The sequence below is a fragment of the Mus caroli genome, chromosome 16, assembly GCF_900094665.2.
Source record: "Mus caroli chromosome 16, CAROLI_EIJ_v1.1, whole genome shotgun sequence".
In the NCBI taxonomy this organism is placed as follows: domain Eukaryota; kingdom Metazoa; phylum Chordata; class Mammalia; order Rodentia; family Muridae; genus Mus; species Mus caroli.
This window is the reverse complement of record NC_034585.1, coordinates 27,328,963-27,351,436: the sequence shown is the minus strand read 5'-3', so window position 1 is coordinate 27,351,436 and position 22,474 is coordinate 27,328,963. Positions and strand designations below refer to the sequence as shown.

General features: G+C 45.1%; 2 protein-coding genes across 4 annotated transcripts in view; both read left to right on the top strand.

Annotated features, from left to right (window-relative positions):
• Atp13a3 (ATPase 13A3) overlaps positions 1 to 7,642 on the top strand; it is a 75,795-nt gene extending 68,153 nt beyond the window's left edge. For all 3 annotated transcript variants that reach the window (XM_021184510.2, XM_021184511.2, XM_021184509.2), the window contains one exon: positions 4,428 to 7,642. In XM_021184510.2, coding sequence (XP_021040169.1) covers positions 4,428 to 4,625 — 198 coding nt within the window. In that variant the 3' untranslated portion in view covers positions 4,626 to 7,642. The remainder of the gene's footprint in view (positions 1 to 4,427) is intronic.
• A 1,826-nt stretch (positions 7,643 to 9,468) lies between these two features.
• Gp5 (glycoprotein V platelet) lies at positions 9,469 to 12,551 on the top strand. Its single transcript, XM_021185498.1, has 2 exons — positions 9,469 to 9,489; positions 10,377 to 12,551. Exon 2 carries the CDS (start codon positions 10,379 to 10,381, stop codon positions 12,080 to 12,082), a length of 1,704 nt encoding a protein of 567 aa, XP_021041157.1. The 5' UTR covers positions 9,469 to 9,489; positions 10,377 to 10,378; the 3' UTR covers positions 12,083 to 12,551.
• Positions 12,552 to 22,474: the final 9,923 nt, after the last annotated feature.

Below are 22,474 nucleotides of genomic sequence, written 5' to 3'. Positions count from 1 at the left end.
GCAAGACCAGAGAGAACTGGGGCTGAGGTCCTTCAGCTAGATCTCCTCTGTGACCAAATAGCTATATTTTCTTTAGAGGACTTCATTATTGCAGAAGGTCACATGGGTTCAGGTCATTCTTCTCATGTGAAATACCAGTATTGATTGGAAAGGCATAGCCTAGGGAAACATACTGAATTTTTACATTCTCCAAGAAGATCTCTAACTCCCAATGCAGGTATGTTTTAAAGAGGTGTTTATTTGCTTATTTAGTCAAGTAGGCCTTTTAAGTTCCCTATAAAGTATTTGAGTTAGAAATCCCCAGTTTTTTCTTTTCTTTTTTGTTTGTTTGTTTGTTTTTGATTTTTGAGACATGATTTCTCTGGATAACAGCTCTGGTTGTCCTAGAACTCACTCTGTAGACCAGGCTGGCCTCAAAGTCAGAGATCTGTCTGCCTGTCTCCTAAATGCTGCAATTAAAAGCATGCACCATCACACTCAGCTCAAGGAAATTCCCAATTTTTCAACCACAATAAAATGGCAAAAACATACATGTTCTTTACTGATGCATCTTTTCTTAAAAAGTCTAATTATTGGTTCTTATTTATTTATTTTTGGTTTTTCGAGACAGGGTTTCTCTGTGTAGCTCTGGCTGTGTCACTCTGTAGACCAGGCTGGCCTCAAACTCAGAAATCCGCCTGCCTCTGCCTCCCCAGTGCTGGGATTAAAGGCGTGTGCCACCAGCGCCCGGGCTTGGTTCTTAATTTTTAAAAGTTTTTATTTCATGTGAACTTCTGTCTCTAAAAGTGTTCATGGGAGGAAATGAACACTATGCTATGGGGGATAGTCCATAGCATTTAGACTTGGCGTGTCCCACAGACGGATCCATTCTGGAAACCACTAAGTAAACAAGAATTTTGGCCTTAGTTCTGTGGCGTTTGGGTTTGTTTGTTTGTTTGTTTTTAAGATTTATTTATTTATACCGCATTCTGCCTGCATGTATGTCTGCAGGCCAGAAGAGGGTACCAGATCTCATTACGGATGGTTGTGAGCCACCATGTGGCTATTGGGAATTGAACTCAGGACCTCCAGAAGAGTAGTCCGTGCTCTTAACCACTGAGCCATCTCTCCAGCCCAGTCTGTGGTTTTAAGAGAGCATTTTTTGGAGCTCTACTTTTAGAAAAGAGTTCTAATTTTAGAGAGATTAGTTTTCCTCTTCCATCAGATTCTTCTGAGTGTAATGCTTGCTTCTCTTTCAGTGGCAACTCTCTCTAACTCCCTTCCTTTTCCTCTCCCTTCCCTCCTCCAGCAAGGACCACTTGGCAGTGTCTAGAGACAATTTTAGGTATCAGGTTTTGACACAGAATAGGTAGAGGCCACTAGTGTTGCTAAATAAATGTACGCAGACAACAATCCCTGCCAAAGAATTTTATAGCCCAGTGTGTCTCCCATCCTGAAGTAGAAACTCCCGTGGAAGGGAAGAAGGAAGGGCAGACGGCTGCTGGGAGCATTACCCAGGGCATGTGTAGTGCTGACTGCTGCAGTCCTTCCTCCACACTGCCTCTTCAGTGTTCCTCCGCTCTAGAGAGGCCCAGGAGAGCTCAGACTCCAGCTCCCCAATCACTGTGTTAGTGTTGGGAGAGAACACCCCTTTCTTCTTTTCCTTACCATACTCATGGGGACCATTGATTTTGGCTTGAAGATTTCGAGCTATAGGCTGCAATCTAGGCTCCACACTATTCTAGGTGGCTTAACTGGGAAGTCATGGGAGAACGAGAATCATTTTGCTGTGCACCCTGTTGAGTGTATACTTCATTGATGAAAATCTGTGAACTGTAGCCATTTTGCAGCTTGAAAATCTATATGAAAATACTGCTTCAACTTACTCATATAGAATACTAATTTGGATTGTATTTGCTTTATATTTAGGGTTGATCTGGAAGATTTATGAAAACCACAATACATGCCATGCATGAAAATGTTTCCTAACAACTGCTGGTTGTAAAAAGCTGGCCATTAGAATGTACAACTAGGAATGTCTCAGAAGCAAGATTATAGCTACAGATCTTTATGAACATTCTGTATGGTTCTCTGCTGACCTGTGAGACAAGGGTCTCAGGAATTCTGTTTGGCTACATTAACCATTCCAAATTAATTAAGTCTAGGAACCCAGTGTTGTGCTTCGGGGACTGACACTTTGCTCTGGGGAGATCCCAGTGTTCATTCTAAGCCCTGTGACTAAATAGCCTCAGTGTTACACAGTGACTGGCTCTCTCCTCCTGCTTTCCTCTCCCAATTTCTCACTTTGTCATACCTGTAGCCTTTAGTTTTCTCTTCCAGTGAACTGTGGTATTTTGGGGGGAGATGTGTGTGGTACATTTATGTGTAGTCTCACCAACCTATATATATAGTGTATTTTTTTGTATGGAGATAAAGAACAAACATGTTTCTAACTATGGTGGAGTAGGGGGATCTCAGGTGTTCCTTGTGACTTAACGTATAATGAATATACATTGTTTTAAACAGATGTGAAAAGTACATACACACACATTTGTGTGTGCATGTGTGTGTTTGTGTGTGCACACATACCCACAAGCGCCCCGGCTTGGTTCTTAATTTTTAAAAGTTTTTATTTCATGTGAACTTCTGTCTCTAAAAGTGCCTTAGCTTCCAGGGGTATAGAACAGTGAATTTAGAGGGGGAATGTGTGTGTCTATGTCTTATCCCATTACTTTTGGTTTTCTGCCTGTTGTATATCATCTCCACTCAAAAGATTCATCTGCACAGACAAGCATGATGTGTTTCTCTGACGCTTTAGCAGTGCTACTGTAAATGAAAGTGACAGCTTTCATATTTAGGAACAATGATCTTTTCCACAATTGGACTGAAGACTTGAAGCACAGGAAAGGAGTACAATGCAGTAACTGATTGTTGTGGTGCAAGCACACTGGGAAGGAAACTGCTAGCTCTGTTGTGGATTTTTTTTTTTTTAAAAAGAATAATAGCACAGCCGCACTCCCCCAAATCCACCCCCACCCCTACTTCGATTTCCTTTCCTTTTTTTTAAAATGTAGGATCTCACTGTATAACACTGCTGACTTTGAACTCACTTTGTAGACCAGGCTAGCCTCAAACTTGTGAAGCTCTTCTTGCCTCTCCTGAGTAGTAGTTATTACAGGCACATTCCACCGTGCATATCTAAAAACCTTCATTGTGATGATAATAGAGGTTACTTGGAGAATAATCTTTAAATCTTTTAGTTTCCCCTAGATTGTAATTCAGCTTATCTGTGACTACCATTTTGCCTTTAAATCCTTAGGAGCAATGCAGTACATTGTTCTATCTACAAACTGAAGAAGAGGGGCAGAGATGGCTGTCTTACTGAAATGATCTCTCCTTGGGGGATTTAGTTTTTAGAGCTTTCATTTTGAAGTACTTTTGGTCCTTTCCATTGCCTACTCTTTGCCTTAATTGATCGATGGATCAGCTGTATGAGGCAGAACTTTCACTTTGTAGCTTAAATTGGCCCAGCGCTGGCCTCGAATAAAGTGAGTTCCAGGACAGCCAGGGCTACACAGAGAAACCCTGTCTCGAAAAAACCAAAAAAAAAAAAAAAAAAAAAATTGGCCCAGCGCTTGCTGTTTAGCTCAGTGTGGTGGTGAACTCCAAAATGTTCTGCCTTGGACTCCCCAGTGCTAGGATTGCAGATGCTACACATGCCAGGCTCCTGTTGGCCAATTAAGAATTGTGTTTCAAGTATACATTGTAACATATTTGCCTTCCTTGGCTGTAGGTACTTTGGATGTTCATATTAGAATGCTCATCTGGTATGCTGTACCTTCATTTTGTACAATTGCTTCTATCGAGGTTAGAGTGTAGTATGGGCTGGGTCAAAATTTTACTTGGGAGAAGTAATAGCCAAAATAATTTATGAGCTGTTTTCAGAGGTGAAGTATGGAGCACCATTCCTGGCCAAAGCTGTGGTTTTCAAAGATGTGATTCCTCCCCCCCCCCCCCCCCCCCAATGTGACAATGAGATCCTGATTTTCACCTTAAGGTGTTTGCTTCATGCTTTGTGTTTTGAAAGTGATACTAGCAGTAACAATGACATCTTTCACTGCCCTCTTATTAAAGTGACCGGTGGATATGGGTAATCTAAAAGTAATTTGAGATAGAGTAAGAGGATTTCCAAATTAAATACTAAAAATATCTTCTCAGTATTTTCTGTTAGAGAGTATATCAGTACACAAGACACACAGTGCACAAAACTAAAGGAGCTGGGGAAAAAAATCCTCTTTAAAAGTAATCTGTTCCTAAATTGAAAGCTGGCTTTTTTGCATGAAGTTTTTCCTAGTTATTTGTTGTATTCAGAAGTTATTTCATATTGTTTTGTGCACAATGCATGCTTTAACCAAAAAGCCCTTACTCTGGTGTTTTTCCTTTCCTAGGAGTCAGTGGATCGGTGGGGAAAATGCTGCTTGTCCTGGGCCCTGAGCTGTAGAAAGAAAACTCCAAAAGCAAAGTACATGTACTTAGCACAGGAGCTCCGCTTCGATCCTGAGTGGCCGCCTAAACCTCAGACAACGACGGAAGCCAAAGCTGTAGTAAAGGAGAATGGATCATGTCAGATTATCACCATAGCATAACAAAGGCTGCTCTCTGTGCTAGCAGCAGTGTCAGCAGGATGCACTGTTGAGCTTTTCTGACACTGTTGAGCTGTGTCGGAATGGCACTAGTTCAGTTTATATCCCTCTCATAATATGGCAGTTCATTAAAACACAAAACAGTAAAATATCATTTGCTGTACAATTATTAACTATAAATCTGGCTATTTCTTCATCCAGTAACCTAAATATGATATATACTTTATATTGGGTATGAGAGATCTGTGTTTGGGTTTTATAGATTTTAGCTTTTGACAAGTTTGCTTCTTTAAATTTAATTTTCATAAATCCCCTTATTAGAAAGTTCTTTTATATATAGGCCCCAAAATTGTGATTATTAAAAATATAGTTAATTGTGATTAGCCTCCAGTGAAAATAGGTCGAAAACCTGTTTTGATCCAGTGTTTTCTCCCAAAGAACTCTACGTTAGACATACACCAGTTTTCTTTTATGACCTGGAGTTAGGAGTGAGTTTGTGTGTTGTTGTTGATAGAGCAACTCAGGTAATTTCCATTTCTGGTTTTATATTCTCTGTGTCGCCTGCCTGGGTGTCACTTTCTAGACAGTAAGGTGCTCCACTGCTTGCTGTCTGAGATGTCCTTCATAGTATTCCATGGCTCCCATACAGCAGTCTAGTCACTAGAAAGGTTTATTTCAGCCGGGTGTGTGGTGCACGCCTTTAATCCCAGCTTTCAGGAGGCAGAGGCAAGCGGATTTCTAAGTTCCAGGACAGCCAGGGCTATACAGAGAAACCCTGTCTTGAGCCCCCCCCCCCCAAAAAAAAAGGGGTTTATTTCTGAGCAGCTAGGCATGACAAGTAAAGGCCCCTAGTCCTGCACTGGAGGCTGGGGCAGGAGAATTGTTTAGTCCTAGAATAGATAGTAAAAGCCTGTCTCAGAATATACAAGCAGAGAAGGATTGAGGTTATTTCTCTTGGCAGTAGATCTCATTCATACCTCTTCAAACCTATTTGTTTTTTTCTTTTGGGACTTGTATCATTTTAAATATTTCATATTCTCCCTCCCTCCCTCCCTCCCTCCCTCCCTCCCTCCCACCTAAAGGAATGGAATGGAATGATGCTGTTTTTGTTTTGTTTTGAGTTTGACCTTAACCTTGCTATGTCTCTTCTTTGAATAATGGGGCTTAAAAGAATAATGAACATGGAATTTGACTTTTACAAAGCAATATGAACTTGTAGAGCTTGTTTCGTGCCATTAGGTGGCACCAGAGATCACCACATACCTATTTTGTAACAAGTGAGCTTGAGAAAATTAAGAAAAATATATACATTTATTTAGCCAAAAGGAATGAGGAAAGCATTTACACATTTGTGTCTTATCTGATTCTGTTCCGTTCTCAAGGAACTTTTACAATGCTTTCCTAGGTAGGACCTGGCAGTTTGGCAGTGTCTTCACTTAGCAAAACAAATTAGCAAAACAGTATAACATTATTCTGTGTTCTTTATGAACTAACTACAAGTGTATGCTTTCCACTCTGGTTTATCATTAGTTCCCTAGTACGTACTTAAAAATTTACCAAATGTTAACCAGATTTGTGAAACCCCCTCTTCCTCCTTATTTATTTATTTTTCTTTATGTTGCAAAGACCTAAATGATGTTTGGTAATTGTAGAAAAAGTAAATGTGTCTCAGGATCACTATTACTGCTGTTGCCACAGTGATTCCTAGGAAATACATAATTGACTTTTTCCAACAAAATGTATATTATTACATGTTAGATAATAAGAACAATTGTCCCGTGAATGATTCTATGAAGCTATGCATCTTAGACCTCTTGAGCTGTGAATTAGCACTATTTTCTATAGTTACTTATTATCTATTGTTTTATACTTTCTATGTTCATTTCAAATAATGTTAAAGTTATTCAATCATTTTCTGAATTGTTAACTCTTATTCTTTGGTTTAAATACTGAAACATGATTAATTGCTAACTACAGCTTAGAAACCCAATATCAGTTGTACTTAACATCTTTAAGAGCATGATCATAAAGGCTATTTTGACAGTTCATTTTAACATTTAGAGTTGGTAAGGGTTTATATCTCATCTGTCCATATTGTTTGCAAAGGAACAAGGTTTTATGTAGGTGAGAGAAAGCATTTGTACGAAGTTAGATTTGAACATAGATAAGATAGGTTATTCCAGTTGAGAATATTGTTGAGTGCAGACATGGGTCCTGCTTAGTGCCATAGGTAGACTGAGTCTTCTGTAAGTCATCATTACATAGTAATTTTGGTTCTGAATTTTACATTAAATTATTTGAATATATACAGACCTAAATTTTTAAAATCTGTACATATATTATTTTGATGTATTAAGATTGGTAATATTGCTGATTTAAATTTTATTTATGCACATACTTAAAGGACAGAAATGTCTGGTAAAGTAATTGTTAAATAATGATATGTAGCTTTTTAACTTTTTAAATAAATAAGATTTTTTAATGTGGGTCTCCCTCAGGGTTGTTTAAAGTTGTTTGTTTTCCTCCCTTACATATAAATAAATAATGGTAACTGGTTTCTATCTTGTAGCACCAACTGCTGTAAGGGAATGCTGCAGACAGTGCTTGGGCGAGTGTGGCGCCAACAAGCCTGAGATTCAAACGCTTTCCATTTAAGCAAACCTCTCGTTTTTATACTTCATTTGTTTCCCATGTTGATGAAAGTACTGCACAGTTTCAAAGGCATGGTAAACAATGTGTTTCTTCCATATATATTTTTTCCCAAAAGCAGCAAAAACTCATATCCAGTGAAGATCAACTTCAAGCTTTAGAGAACATCTAATATCTCATGCATGCAGTTTTGTTGTATCAATTAAAAGGGTTTTGTATATTTATGGTGGGAGGCCACTGGGAACTTTTAACAAAATAGGGAATTAACTTTTGTACAGTCTGGGCATTTACATGTATTTTTAATGTATTACAATTTGGTAATTATGTGCACATGAAATTAATAAAAGTTACTTCCTGTTATAATTTGTGAATTCCCTGAGACCGTGGATTTTTTTAAGTAACTTTATATATCAGAAATGACACATCTTTATATTTTTAAAATTGTATTGCTGCTCAAGAATGGTACCCTGTTGTCAAAAAGGTAGATATTCATAATTGTACATTCAGCATTGTAAATACCATATGAAATCCTTTTTGATTAAAGCTATTCAAAATAAAAAATTTTAATGAATTAAATATGTCATTTTTCCTGGATCCTCACACACTTATTTGATTATGTGGCTGCAGCTAGCTCTCTCAGAACCAGTTTCACTGTAGATGGGGTTTTGTTGTTTTTGCCTGGGAGGGTGGTTGAGAGGAAGGCAGCTTGGCTATTTAGTTTGATGGACTGGTTGTGGGAAGAGCTGGCTGGCTGGTGCACACTGCAAGCAGAATGGCAGTTAGGGGCTTTGGGGTTGCTGCTTGGTGAGAACCAGAGCCAGCCAGACTTTTGAAGTAAGGTCCAGGGATCCCTCTGCCTACTGTGCTTAGCTTCCCTTGTGAAGTTCCAGGGATTAAATGAGTCTTCATGCTTACAAGGCAAGCATTTTGCTTATCTAGCTATCTCCCCAAGCTCTGGATCTTGTTCTTAAAGTGGGTGAAAAGTGGAAAATAGTGATAGAAGCACCTCTGCCTCTTAGGTACATACAAAGGGATCTGTATCCCCTGGAGATCTTAATGCCAAGGGAAACTGCGTGAGAGCATTTAAAGGAATTGGTGGGTATTCCCCCTTGGAGGGATTTACTTGATAATCTATGACTTGACAACCGACGAATAATAGCACTTATAAAGAATGTCCACGTTATAGTTACATATAGGAAAAATGAGCACAGCTGGACATTGTGATGCATTCTTTGTGATTCCCAAAGTTTAGGACACTAACGCCAGAAGATTGTAAATTTGAAGCTAGCATGAGCTACATATACATAGCCAAGTTGTCTAAAGGAGAGAAAAATAGACATAAAAGGGGAACTCGAGTGTCTCAGAAGCTGAAGAACAGGTGGCCCTTCACTGTAAGAAAGACAAGTTTGTCATTAGACAGAAATGCAACATTATAAAGCATATTGAGACCATAGGTTGATAGATTGGTATGCGATTTTGCTCTTCGGGACAAGGAATAGGCATTCATGGAAACAATCTGAATGACCAAGATTGAAGTACAAGTTAGAGATGTGAAGACCAGATGTTCTTACAATGTGGCACTGTGACAATAAAGCCACGGTGGTAGGCAGTTTGACATTAAGTTAAACTGAACATGAACCCTTGAGCAATGCTATTACTGAATATGTTTGACAATGGCTAGACCAACCATTGGAGGGCGGGCATTTGAGAATTCATTGGCCTTATTTAAGAAATAAAATGTTGAGCAAAGGAGATGGCTCATCAGGTAAAGATACCTCCCAAGACATGGTGTGAGTCCTTGGGAACCTATGTGGAGGAAGGTGAGAACCAATTGCCTAAAGTTTTCTGACACCCACAAGTGAGGCACTGCCACGTAGACCCACATACTCATGCACAGGAATGAGTTAGTGCAATATAGCATGAAAAAAAAAAAAAAGTTTGGCCCATGTAATGACAGTCTGCCATTTCTGGAAAAACTTAGGCCCTCTATTCTCTAGCTTTTACAAAAGGGCTCTTAACTATAGACTCTTAAAGTTTGAAAGCTCTTGTCGTTAAAACCTAGAATATGCCCTATGGAGATAGTCTTTTTCTTGACTTTTTATCTGGTAAGGTCTTTATCTTGAGGATGCAAGAATACTTCCCTCTTCCTCTCTGAAGTGCCAAGTCATAAGCAGAGCTGCAAGCCTTTCAGTCAGTCCAGGGTGCAGAACTGCTTCAGGTAAGGTCAAATATTCTTAAATTAGTGTATGCAGTTAGAGGCTCAGTCTGTATAGGGGCAAAAGGAGACCTGGTACAAGAAACAGTACAAATTTTTACTTGGGAAACAGAGTAAACTAGTATTACTGTGTGCTTCCTGGGTAACTCAATGCCAAGAGTAGTTTTATTAAGCAGCTTGGTGTATAAGCAAACAGTAGCTCATTATTTAAATGTGCGAGTCAGAAAAACCTCTTCAAATGCTATTTATGTGGCACTTAAATTAACCTCATGTTCATTGGAGCGCCGGCCTACTGCTCTCGTGTTACTGTAACAGTGCATCGGAAAAGCATGGCATAAAGCAATGGGACCTGCTCCACCGGGCTGGGGGCCGGGAGTTACAAAAACGGTGTAATGAGTTGTGGGGTGTTGGTACTTTGAAAATATATAAGAAATTGAATCTAGTGGAAGTGGGCCTTGCTGTTGTTCTCTTGCTGACTGTTGGGGATAAAGCTTCCCTGCTTAACTTGTTAAAGTCAGTGACACAGTAGGCATTGCTTTCTGTTCTCTGAAAAAGACCGTAGCAATTTTAATTCGTTCTGTAACGACTTTAAGGTATTGTCCATTCTGTAGCTTGAAAATGCCCAAATGTCAATGCTCTAAACAGAACCGGGGAGATGTCTCAGTGGATACAAATGGAAACCTATAAGACTGATCTACTCTCCAATACCCACATATGCTGAATAGAAAAGTAATTTATTTTTTTAATCAGCCTTTGTAAGATAGAGGGAGACTTGGTTGTATCTGAGCGTTCCAAGGCGGTGAGAGTGCTGGCCCAAGAACTGTGCTTGCAGCAGTGCGTGCAGGGCTCCAGGATATGCTCTGAGCCTTGTTTATGCTCTTGCATTTCAGGCATGCTAAGAAGCGCCCTGCTGTCCGCGGTGCTCGCACTCCTGCGTGCCCAACCTTTTCCCTGCCCCAAAACCTGCAGGTGTGTGGTCCGCGATGCCGCGCAGTGCTCGGGCGGCAGCGTGGCTCACATCGCTGAGCTAGGTCTGCCTACGAACCTCACACACATCCTGCTCTTCCGAATGGACCAGGGCATATTGCGGAACCACAGCTTCAGCGGCATGACAGTCCTTCAGCGCCTGATGCTCTCAGATAGCCACATTTCCGCCATCGACCCCGGCACCTTCAATGACCTGGTAAAACTGAAAACCCTCAGGTTGACGCGCAACAAAATCTCTCATCTTCCACGTGCGATCCTGGATAAGATGGTACTCTTGGAACAGCTGTTCTTGGACCACAATGCACTAAGGGACCTTGATCAAAACCTGTTTCAGCAACTGCTTAACCTTCAGGAGCTCGGTTTGAACCAGAATCAGCTCTCTTTTCTTCCTGCTAACCTTTTCTGGAGCCTGAGAGAACTGAAGGTGTTGGATTTATCGCGAAACAACCTGACCCACCTGCCCAAGGGATTGCTTGGGGCTCAAGTTAAGCTTGAGAAACTGCTGCTCTATTCAAACCAGCTCACGTCTGTGGATTCGGGGTTGCTGAGCAACCTGGGCGCCCTGACCGAGCTGCGGCTGGAGCGGAATCACCTCCGCTCCATCGCCCCGGGTGCCTTCGACCGCCTGGGAAACCTGAGCTCCTTGACTCTGTCCCGAAACCTCCTGGAGACTCTGCCGCCCGCGCTCTTCCTTCACGTGAGCAGCGTGACTCGGCTGACCCTGTTCGAGAACCCTCTGGAGGAGCTCCCGGACGTGCTGTTCGGGGAGATGGCTGGCCTGCGGGAGCTGTGGCTGAACGGCACCCACCTGAGCACACTGCCCGCCGCTGCCTTCCGCAACCTGAGCGGCTTGCAGACGCTGGGGCTGACGCGGAACCCGCGCCTGAGCGCGCTCCCGCGCGGCGCGTTCCAGGGCCTGCGGGAGCTGCGCGTGCTCGCGCTGCACACCAACGCCTTGGCGGAGCTGCCGGACGACGCGCTGCGCGGCCTCGGGCACCTGCGCCAGGTGTCGCTGCGCCACAACCGGCTGCGGGCCCTGCCCCGCACGCTCTTCCGCAACCTCAGCAGCCTCGAGAGCGTGCAGCTAGAGCACAACCAGCTGGAGACGCTGCCAGGAGACGTGTTCGCGGCTCTGCCCCAGCTGACCCAGGTCCTGCTGGGTCACAACCCCTGGCTCTGCGACTGTGGCCTGTGGCCCTTCCTCCAGTGGCTGCGGCATCACCCGGACATCCTGGGCCGAGACGAGCCCCCGCAGTGCCTTGGCCCGGAACCACGCGCCAGCCTGTCGTTCTGGGAGCTGCTGCAGGGTGACCCGTGGTGTCCGGATCCTCGCGGCCTCCCTCTCAACCCTCCAACCGAAAATGCTCTGGAAGCCCCGGTTCCGTCCTGGCTGCCTAACAGCTGGCAGTCCCAGACGTGGGCCCAGCTGGTGGCCAGGGGTGAAAGTCCCAATAACAGGCTCTACTGGGGTCTTTATATTCTGCTTCTAGTAGCCCAGGCCATCATAGCCGCGTCCATCGTGTTTGCCATGATTAAAATCGGCCAGCTGTTTCGAACATTAATCAAAGAGAAGCTCTTGTTAGAGGCAATGGGAAAATTGTGTAACTAATGAAACTGACCAGAGCATTGTGGACGGGGCCCCAAGAAGAATGCAGGCAGGATGCTGGCGTGCCATTACACTATTTCCCAAGCCTTTTCTCCTCTCCCGTGCTCTTAGTGTCCCTTCTCCTCCCCTCTCTTCAGAAGTACCTTTTGTAAATCGCTACTGCTTTCTAGCCTGGCCTGGGTTACCTCCTCTCCTCCCCTTAATTTCAAGGGGGCTGGGGGTGGGGGTTCGACGGGACTTGGCTCATCAGGTCCAACTGTGCAGCGCTGGGTGCCTAGTGGAGAGAGGAGCCCTTTCTTGTTTTCTGAATTTGAGGACACATCCTGCCAGTGGGCAAGACCTCTCCTGGACCTAGCAAGGGTTGAGTAACATTTGCCGAAGGAACACCGGCTTAAAGCGAACCCTAGGTCCAAGAGATGAAGGCTCTTCCCAGGATAAAGCTGGAGTGTTCTTGTCCCTTTACCTGAAAGGAGAATTCGTGTCAGTTCCTCTTTGTTGTCTCATTTTGAGTCGGTTCTGTTCTGGGGCTGTTAGGAAAGGCACTGTTCTCTGATCCAGAGACGAATGTCGGGGCCAGTCGCCTCTGCGATAGACTGAGCTAGGACACACAGGAACTCCTCCCATTTACATCCCAGTGACAGCAGCCACTTTGCAGCACCCACTCCTGACCCGACTAAAATGACTGCTTTCACGGAGGTGGGATGGGAACTCCTGTGTGTTGTAGCTCAGCTCATTACAGAGGGGGCTTGCTCTGAAACCGAGGCTCCTCAGGAACCAGAGCATGGCCGAGGGGGTTCTAGAACTCATCTGGAGAAGCCCTGTGCTGGCAAGCTTGGGGACCTGCTCGTTGTGTCTGTCCCACTGGCCTCCTGGGAGTTTCCATACGTCATGTGTTTCCCATTTCCCATAGGTGAAGGCCGCATCATTTCACAAGCATTTATGGAGCTGTGACCATGGGGCAGGTGTTCATGATTGTAATGACAGCTTGGTTTCCAGTGGACGGCGCTTGTATCACGTTCTCATTTATCCTTCCAATAGAAAACAATTAAACCCTTGTTGTCGTAATTGGCTGCCTGTGCTTATGAGAGACAGTGGTTAAACACATGCTCCGGGAGCTGACGACTGAGGGTTCCGACTTGATGTCCCCATTTACTAACCCCTGCGGACTCTGTACACACATCCTGGAAGCCTGGGTTTCCTCATCCTTGAAAAGGGACAAAACAGTACCTGCTTCAGAGGGTTGTTGTGGGAACTAAAGGCAATAAAACATATAAAGACTTTACCCAGTACCCTGCATACATAAACTGCTCGGTGGGTGATAGTTATCACTAAAGAGCATGCGGTTTGCATTCCCCCTTGGTTTTTTGTTTGTTTGTTTGTTTGTTTTTTGAGACAGGGTTTCTCTGTAGAGCCCGGGCTGTCTTGGAACTCACTTTGCAGACCAGGCTGGCCTCAAACTCAGAAATCCGCCTGCCTCTGCCTCCCAAGTGCTGGGATTAAAGGCATGTGCCACCACGCCCTGCTCCCCCTTAGTATTTCTGAGACTGTCTCTATATGTATCCCAGGCTGGGTTTGAACTTGAGATCCTCCTGATTTACTCTCCTAGGCTCTAGGAGTACTGGCTTGGGCTATCACATTCAGCTGGCATCATTTCTAAAGAACTTCAAGATCTTTTCCCCTCTGTATATAAAAGAGTAAACTTCCTCACGCTGGAGGTTATAGCCAAACCAGCTGTATCTGTCTACAAGAAGCCTCAGTCCTGTGTGTTGAGGTTCTGTGCTTGCAGGTCACAGGTGTGGATCCTTCCAACACCATCAAGCAGGAGGAGGGAGAGCTTGATCCTGGCATCAACCTGTACACGCCCTTCTTCTTCACCTCCAGCTTCAGTACCTCCTTGGTGAAGCTTCCAATGCCCCTCACATTGTGCTTCCTCCACTTCCTGACTCTCAGGCACGGGGCACCACCCTCAATCTGGTCCTGGGTATAATTTTAGAGTATCTGTTTAATTAGCCTCTCGCGCTTATAAACTCCTCAGATAGTTTTTGTCTTGTTCATTGCAAAAGTTTGGAGCCACCTATAGCCCAAAACCTAGATTTTTAATTATTATTATTATTATTATTATTATTATTTGGTGAAATGTAGACTCAATTTTAATCCTATTCCCTGAGGCAGGCTCGAAGCCTGTTCTATTCACCTGTCAGATGAGGATAACAGTTGTCCCTACTAGAGCTTCAAGGATCAAATGGGGCAATCCCTGCTAGATAGACAGTGGGCTGATCCCTGGGGCCCAAGGGCCGCTGTTTTGATCAGCTCTTCTGGACCCCACTGTTGTAACGTTTCTCACGGCCTCTTCAGGCCTCCTCATCTGGTAAACTGACTGACTACTTTATCTCAAGCACACTCTGGTAAGTAGAGAGTCTGAGCCCCGAGTGAAACAAAATGCCTAGGTCCATGACGTTGCTTCCAAACTTCAGGACATTCATAAACTTCCAGGAAAATGTAGAGGACAGCTTCAGACACTTTGCCAGCTTCATAAAATATTCATACTTTGCTCTATTAGATTCACTATTTGAACAGTGTCAAAGCCAACTGGTAGTATTGAGAACTATCCTTTTCCTCTTTCTTGAGCAATAAAACTACTCAGGAAATGCGTTTTGCATCCTATGTGGCGCAGTTTGAATTTTTACTTTAGTGATGCTAACCTGAATACAGTAGTTCTCAGCTCTGGGAAACTTGATGTTTATACAATATTCTATAGAGTGAATATATTATGATTTTCTTTTTGTTTATTTGATTTTGGTTTTGTTTTGAGACATAACTTTGCTACATAGCTCTGGATGATTTTTTTTAATGAACTTTTATGCTTGCATCTTGAAGTTTTCCTACGCTCTGAAAGCTTAGAGATTTTGAGTTTTTAAAGGTCCTTTTACTTTATATAAGATCTTACCATTCCCTCTGGGATGTTTTGGTTGTTTGTTTTCTATTTCTGTCAAACCCTTGATTACTAATTCACATTTTAAATCACAGGCAAGACAAATAACCGACTTTGGGAGTTATATGCACATATGAAAGAGTTTTGGGGGCAAGAGTTACTTTAGGCCCCTGGGCTAACAAGCTGGTTTTGTTTTGAGAGCTCCATACATGAGAACTCCATCCACATCACTCCTCTCTGTTCCAAGTCCTCTTGTGCCTCTGTGATCCCTCCCAAATCCATGACATCTTGTGTGCGTGTGCATGTGTGTGTGTTCAACCTACTGAGTCTATTTAGTGTTGCTCATGTGGACGTGTCCAGATCTGACCAGTAGGGACTGGACAACCTATTGTCCCTAAAGGAAATGGATGCCACCCCCGACTATCTCAGGAGCCATCGGCCACCTGTAACTTTGTATCTAGGGGCAGAATCTTGTGGGGTTTCCCTGTCCCTGTTAGCGTGTCAACTGGTCTTGTTCGTAAGTCCACCATGTTGAGAGTTCAGGGATACAGTTTCCCTGTCATGTATGTCTAGGGTTTTGGGCTTCCTCTTCTTTGTTTATGGAGAGTTCTGTCTATCTCTTTAAATAACTTGTTGGTTTCCTGTTCCCCTGGGATGGGAGCAGAAGCAGCTGTCATACACCAGCTTTTGCTCTTCATCTGACATCTCACACTGCCTTCTCTTCCTACATGGTCTAAGCAACAGGCAGCCCTCAGTGAAGTGGTGTGCAGAAGATGACCTCTCTCCTCCCACACTGGCTGTGGCTCAAGGCTCACCTACCTCTCCAGCAACTGTTCTGTTTCATAAACCTTCTGGTGTATGAGGTCCTTTGATGACACTGCCACTGTCTCTGGTGCTGAGCCTCACGCTATTTCAATCCCTGTATATCCATCTGAGTGCAGTCCTGGGAAAGGGAGGCAGTGGCTGATAGTCAGGACCATCTACTTCTCTTCCCTACATTTCTAGTTGTGGAACTTTCCCTGACTTCTGGGAAGAATGAGGTCTCCTTGCCCTGGGTCTCTTCTGTGCTCTGTCCTCCATACACCCCAACCTCTTCCTGTGCTTAACCTACCTTCTTAGAACCCCAACAGATAAGGGGCTGGACTTCTGGTAATGCTGGAACTGACTCAGTCTGTTCTCAGAGAATTTTCTCTGGGCTTCCCAGCTTTTAAAAATCACCATTCCTTTCAGGGTGTGCCGCAGGCTGGGAGATTCCGGGACTCTCTAGCCAACAGCCCGCACCCCCTCATTAGGCCCTGGAATGTTACAGGATGATCCGTCAACATCATAAAGAAACAAACATTAACTGAGTCCAGTGGTTGGTCTGGAGTGGGAGGCTGACACCTGTGGGGAGAAAACAATGAGCAGCCTCCGCCCAGGGCTGCCCTCTGCCCAGCTTCTGCCCCATACCTGCCTGGTCACGGTGCCAGTGACTCCTGGGTTTATTAGTCAGCACTGACTCTGATGTTTCTAAATCCAGCCCTTGGGAGAGTTCTGTATTCCAGGGACTGTGCCACCAATGTGCCTTTAGTGACATTCAGCATGCCCTTTCTTGTGATTCCAGTTGTCCTAGCCCTTACAACCATCCAGGAGTTAAACATCATGAGCCCTCTTTAAGGCTAAAGAGCCAGGCAGTGGTGGTACATGCTTTTAACCCCAGAACTCAGGAGGCAGAGGCAGGTGGATCTCTGAGTTTGGGGCCAGCCTGGTCTACAGAGTAAGTTCAAGGACAGCCAGGACTACATAGAGACATCATGTCTCATCCCCCTCTGCTCCCCCTCCCCCCTCCCCCCTCAAGGCTGAGGTCTAGAGTGGACGAGAGCTGTCACGGGATCTCCAGTCTCCCAGCTCTCAAGTGCCCATCCTGTTTCTCCTGGCATGGACCACACCAGCTGATACAAAGGCCTGATACAGTCGGGGCACACACATGCTCATGGTCACAACCATTCTGTCCTTCAAGCCTGAGAGCTGAGTATTATCTGTAGGGGCTTTGGCTTTTGGTGAAGAAAAAAAAAAATAAGAGAAAATAGGAATATAAAAAGACAAATGGGTGGTGAGAAGGTAAAGACGAATGAAGGAAGGGAGAGAAAGGCAGGTTTCCGGAGGGTGGGCGGCTGTTGACAGTAGCTACAGGCTGCTCTCTGCCCAGCAGGAGCCAAAGCCCAAAGCTCTCCACTGACTCAGTCCCTCCATTCTTACCAGGGTGCGCTGAGGCAAACGTAGTAAGGTGAGTACAAGCGTACACCGAAGCTCTGCTGGCCAGGGAGGAGTCCACCAGTCACTACCAGTCCCTACTCACCAGGAGGGCAAGGTTGTGTCTGCTCTACTTCCCCATCCTAGAGATGGGCCAATGAAGTGACACAGAGAGACCAGGCAAATGGAAGGTCTTCCTCTTCCTCCTCCTCTTCCTCCTCCTCCTCCTCCCCTCTTCCTTCTCTTTCTTCTCCTCTTCCTCCTCCTCCCCTCTTCCTCCTCTTTCTCCTCCTCTTCCTCCTCCTCCTCTCTTCCTCCTCTTCCTCCTCTTCCTCCTCTTCCTCCTCTTCCTCTTCCTCCTCCTCCTCCTCCTCCTTCTTCTTCTTCTTCTTTCTTTTTTTGTCTCAGGGTTTCTCTGTGTAGCCCTGGATGTCCTGGAACAAATTCTGTAGACCAGGCTGGCCTGGAACTCATAGAGTCCCGCCTGCCTCTGCCTCCTGAGTGCTGGGATTAAAGGTGTGCACCACCACATCACTGTCAGGTCTTCTAAGTGAGCCTTTCCTATATCTCTCCTACATCCAGATACTCCTTCTTACCAAAGCTACTCCCCCCCCCCGCCCCCCGGACACCTGGCTGAAGTTGCCAGACCCTCAATTTCTCTCAGAAAACAAAGGGCCTTTTCTTTGGCTCCAAGCCCTGACCAATTTGCTTTACATGTGACATGAAAAGAGAAAAGAAAAAGTCAGTATCTGGCTTTTGGTCCCCTCTAAGCTCAAAGTTTTGACTCAGTCTCACCTTGGGTTCTTTTCAGTTGATGTGTACGGCAGGAGTAAAGGAGACGGCTTCAATGAAGTTCTGCCATCTGCCTTGCTTTGACAAAGGGAGTATCTGCTAAAATGTTGTCTTAGTGAGACCTTCCAAAGGGTTTTAGAACAAATGCAGGCTACTCCAAGCTGAGCCTCAGGGAACCTTGTCTTAGGGTATCTACTGCTGCAGTGAGAAGACAATGACCCAAAAGCAAGTTGGCAAGGAGAGTCTATTTGCCTTACATTTCGAGATCACAGTCCATCACTGGAGGAAGTCAGGACAGAAACTCAAGCAGGGCAGGAACCTGGAGGCAGGAGCTGATGCAGAGGCCCTAGAGGAATGCTGCTTACTGCCTTGCTCCCCCAGGACGTCCAGCCCAGGGATGGGGCACCCACAATAGGCTGGGCTCTTCCCCATTGATCACGAATTGAGAAAATGGCTTATAGCTGCATCTCATGGAGGCTCCTTCTTTTCTGAAGATTCTAACTTGTGTCAACTTGACACACAGAACCAGCCAGTACAAACCTCTTGGCTCTATTAGATCACTGTACTCCATGGCCCTCCGTTGCATAGTCCTCTCTGTGGTCTAGCTAAAGTCACTGAGCACTGTGGAAGTTGTTAATATTTCCAGGAGTGATAGAGACATTGGGACAGTAGCTCAATTAACAACATTGATCAGAGAAAGGTCTTCCTTAACTGAGCCCTGATCTTTGGTTGCTTCTTGAAGGGCTGTAAGCCCCTCAGGACCAGAAGCAATCAAGCAGACCTTGGCTCTTTCTTAAAAACAAGTAGCCAACCAGACATCGGTGGTGGTGCATCCTCTCTAACCCCAGCACTTGGGAGGCAGAGGCAGGAGGATCCCTGAGTTTGAGGCCAACCTGGACTACAGAGTGAGTTGCAGGACAGCCAGGGACAGAGAAACTCTGTCTCAGAGAAACAAAATAGGAAAAACAAAAAAACAAAAAAACAAAACCAAAACCAAAACAACCCAAGAAAAACAAACAAACAACTAGCCAAACCAAGGACAAAAACGAAGCATGCTTTCAGGCGTGGTGCAGGAGCATGCCTCCTTCCAGCCGTAGGACTCATGCCAAGGGCTTTTGAGCAGAAATCTAGCAAAGCCTTAATCCTGCCCAGTGTAATCATTCCTGCATTCCCACAGAGAAGAGTTTGCTGTTCTTATGGCATGGGAGGCAGATCAAAAGCCTCAGATATGTTCTTACCCTGGGCCATTTGGCTGTGTTATCCTAGACAGCAAAGGACCCAATGGGAGGTTGTTGTAAGGTTATCTGAAGAGTCCTTTGTGACCATAGGAGTTTGTTCCTTCAAAAGAGATAATAGCTGAGAGTTTGATGAGGGTGTGATGCTGCTGGCTTCAGACAGGATGAGACAGGCTAGCATCCAGGGACTGTGGTAGCTTTAGACCCTGGAAAGGCACGGAGTGGATTCTGTCCAGCCTCCTGTTTGACACATCCATCCTGACACCTCCATCTCAGCACAGTGACACGTGTTTCAGGGTGTGGTGACTCAGGACAGCAGCAGTAAGAGAGGGACCTGTCTTGTCTTCCAATTTGATACAGGTCATCTATTCTGTGTCCCTCAAACAAAAATTCCATATGCTTAGCTTTCCCCTCATGGACACTGTGGGCACTCAGGGTGGGCACGTCCTGTGTGGAAGAATGTGGCACTGTGTGAGCCAGCAGCTGGGACTGGCAATCTTTAACACTTGCTGTGCTCTTGGGATATCCTGTTGGCCCATGACCCTGTGGTCTTCTAAAAAGGTGTCTCTTCTTTACTGAGCTTTGTCATTGTTGTTGTTGTTGTTCATTTGTTTGTTTTTAAAGAAGCCTTTGCCACTCACATTTGAGTATCTCGAGCCTTAGATGATCGTGGCTTTGTCTTTTTAGATAAGAGTTTCTTTCTTTTCTTGGACCAAGGCATCAAGGTAGGAGATGGCAGGGAGGAAGAGGGGTTTCAGGTCGATAGAGGAAGGGTGATTTGTAATGCTGGCTTCCAACTTGAACATTTTGTTGTGTTGGCAACCACAGTCTGGGTGTATAGTGTGAATCCATTAATCATATAACCCATTAGCAAGCAAATACCAGGTGACTTGTTCTATGTCATTTTGAAGGAATGGGGTCTAGTGGGAAGACCTGGAGGTAGTAAAGTTTTTACTGAGTCAGAAGAAGAATTCAAGCACTGTCCAAGGTGCTAGAGGGCTAGCCATGCCACCAAGAGCTTCCTGTTCAAGACAAGCAACGTTTAGCTTAGAGAAAGGAATCCCGGTATTGGATGGAGACAGGGATGAGATTGGAAAATGGCCTCTAAGATCCCCATACATCAGCCCGTGACTAATCACCCCTACCCTGGATGAACTGGGTGGGGTCTGGGTGTAACTTCCCACCCAGGCACTGGTCAACTGAGACACTGACCGCAACCTTGCTGAGCCACCTACTTGAGTCGAAGGGCAATTTGCAAGGACAGTCCTGGCTTGGGTGCTTCATGCCCTAGGGTCAGTCCCCATTCTTAGTCAAGCGTGCCACACCAGCTGCTCCAATAACAGGCTTTTTTGAGCTATTGTTTCCAGGGCGTCCGTCATCTTCTGGGCTGGCTGAGTACCTCTGAAGATATTCAGTGTGCCTTCACAGAGTCATTGAAGGAATGCTCAAACAAGAGGGGGTATGGGGTTTTCTACTCCATGACATCCTAAGCCTCTAGACTCCCATCCCTCCTCTCTCCCTTTGTTCCAGCTTAGCCCTCCCATGCCACATCCCTTTCCTGCTAGGTGTCCCACAGGAGAGCTCCATGTGATAACTCTACAGAGCGAGACAACTTGATAAAACTGATAGACCATCTTGTCCTTCATCTGGCCGCATTGGCCATCTACAGACTTCAGATATTGCGACTGAAATGTCCTGAACGCAATTTCTAGATGCAAATCCTGTCTCTCTCTCTCTCTCTCTCTCTCTCTCTCTCTCTCTTTTTCTTTCTTCCTTTCTTTCTTTCTTTCTTTCTTTTTCTTCCTTTCTTTCTTAAAAGATTTATTTATTTATTTATTTATTTATTTATTTACTCATTGTATGTGAGTACACTGTAGCTGTACAGATGGTTGTGAGCCTTCATGTTGGGAATTAAATTTTTAGAATCTTTGCTCCCTCCGGTCGGCTCTGCTCGCTCAGTCCCTGATTGCTCCAGTCCAAAGATTTATTTATTATTATACATAAGTACACTGTAGCTGTACTTCAGATGCGCCAGAAGAGGGCATTCTTATTACAGGTGGTTGTGAGCCACCATGTGGTTGCTGGGATTTGAACTCAGGACCTTGGGAAGAGCAGTCAGTACTCTTACCCACTGAGCTATCTCGCCAACCCATCCTGTCACTTTCTAAGGCAGGATTCCGGTAGTCGCCCTGATCCATGTGGCTCTGAGTGAGTTGCTTGCCCTCTTTGCTTTGGTATCCTTGTGTGTGAAGTGGGAGTCTGGAGCAGAGGGACTTTCCAGCTCAGGGTCTGACTGCTGGATCCCAAAGTGCTCCTTTCTCACTTGTCCTTCCCACACAGTCTGCGCCCAAATGGCTGGACCTGCTCACCTCTCCTCCCAGTAGCTGTACAAAGCTCCCTTTCCAGGATAGACAGACAAATTGGTGAATGTGTCTGCCCTACAGTCCCCATCCATGTGTGCCCCAGTGGTCCTCCCTCGCCACAGCTAACAGAAATACCTAGGTCAGCAGCTCTCATGGCTCCTGATCTAAGGGGCCCTTCTGAGTTCGGTCACCTTGGCACTGCTGGTCCTCTGTGCTAGTTAGCTGCTATCTGGGAGTGCTGAGGGGTGGTGGTGGTGAGTGAAGTGGGGGTTTCCTAGGTGGCTTCTTGTCCTGCCACTGTCATAAAGAGGTTCCCTGGCTTACTGAGGATTTGCGATTGTCTCTGATGATGGGTGTGAACAGCTGTCTTTGGAACAAATGTAGTGACAGTGCAGATAGAAGGAACTTTGTGACCTGGGAGCTCTGGAAGATGGGCCCTCTCAGAAGGACACCAGGGGACACAGTGAGTCCCCAGGGGCTGCATCTCTCTAGTACTATCGGCAGGAGCATATTGCAGGTGCTCATGTTGCCTGGGACCTTCCTGGGATAGTGACTCTGTCTGGATTCTGTTTTGTTGTATGTTTGTTTGTTTTGTTTTGTTTTGTTTTGTTTTGTTTTGTTTTGTTTTGTTTTGTTTCGAGACAGGGTTTTTCTGTGTAGCCCTGGCTGTCCTGGAACTCACTTTGTAGCCTGCCTCTGCCTCCCAAGTGCTGGGATTAAAGGTGTGAGCCACCACGGCCGGCTGCTCTGTCTGGATTCTGAAATGTTGAAAGACATGTTTCTGAACTCAGCCAGCCAAGCACCCTACATGGCGTGACCCTGGGAATCCAAGTCATCCCCT

Coding starts and splice junctions, on each gene's coding strand:
- Gp5 (XM_021185498.1), top strand. CDS start 10,379: ATGCTAAGAAGCGCCCTGCTGTCCGCGGTGCTCGCACTCCTGCGTGCC.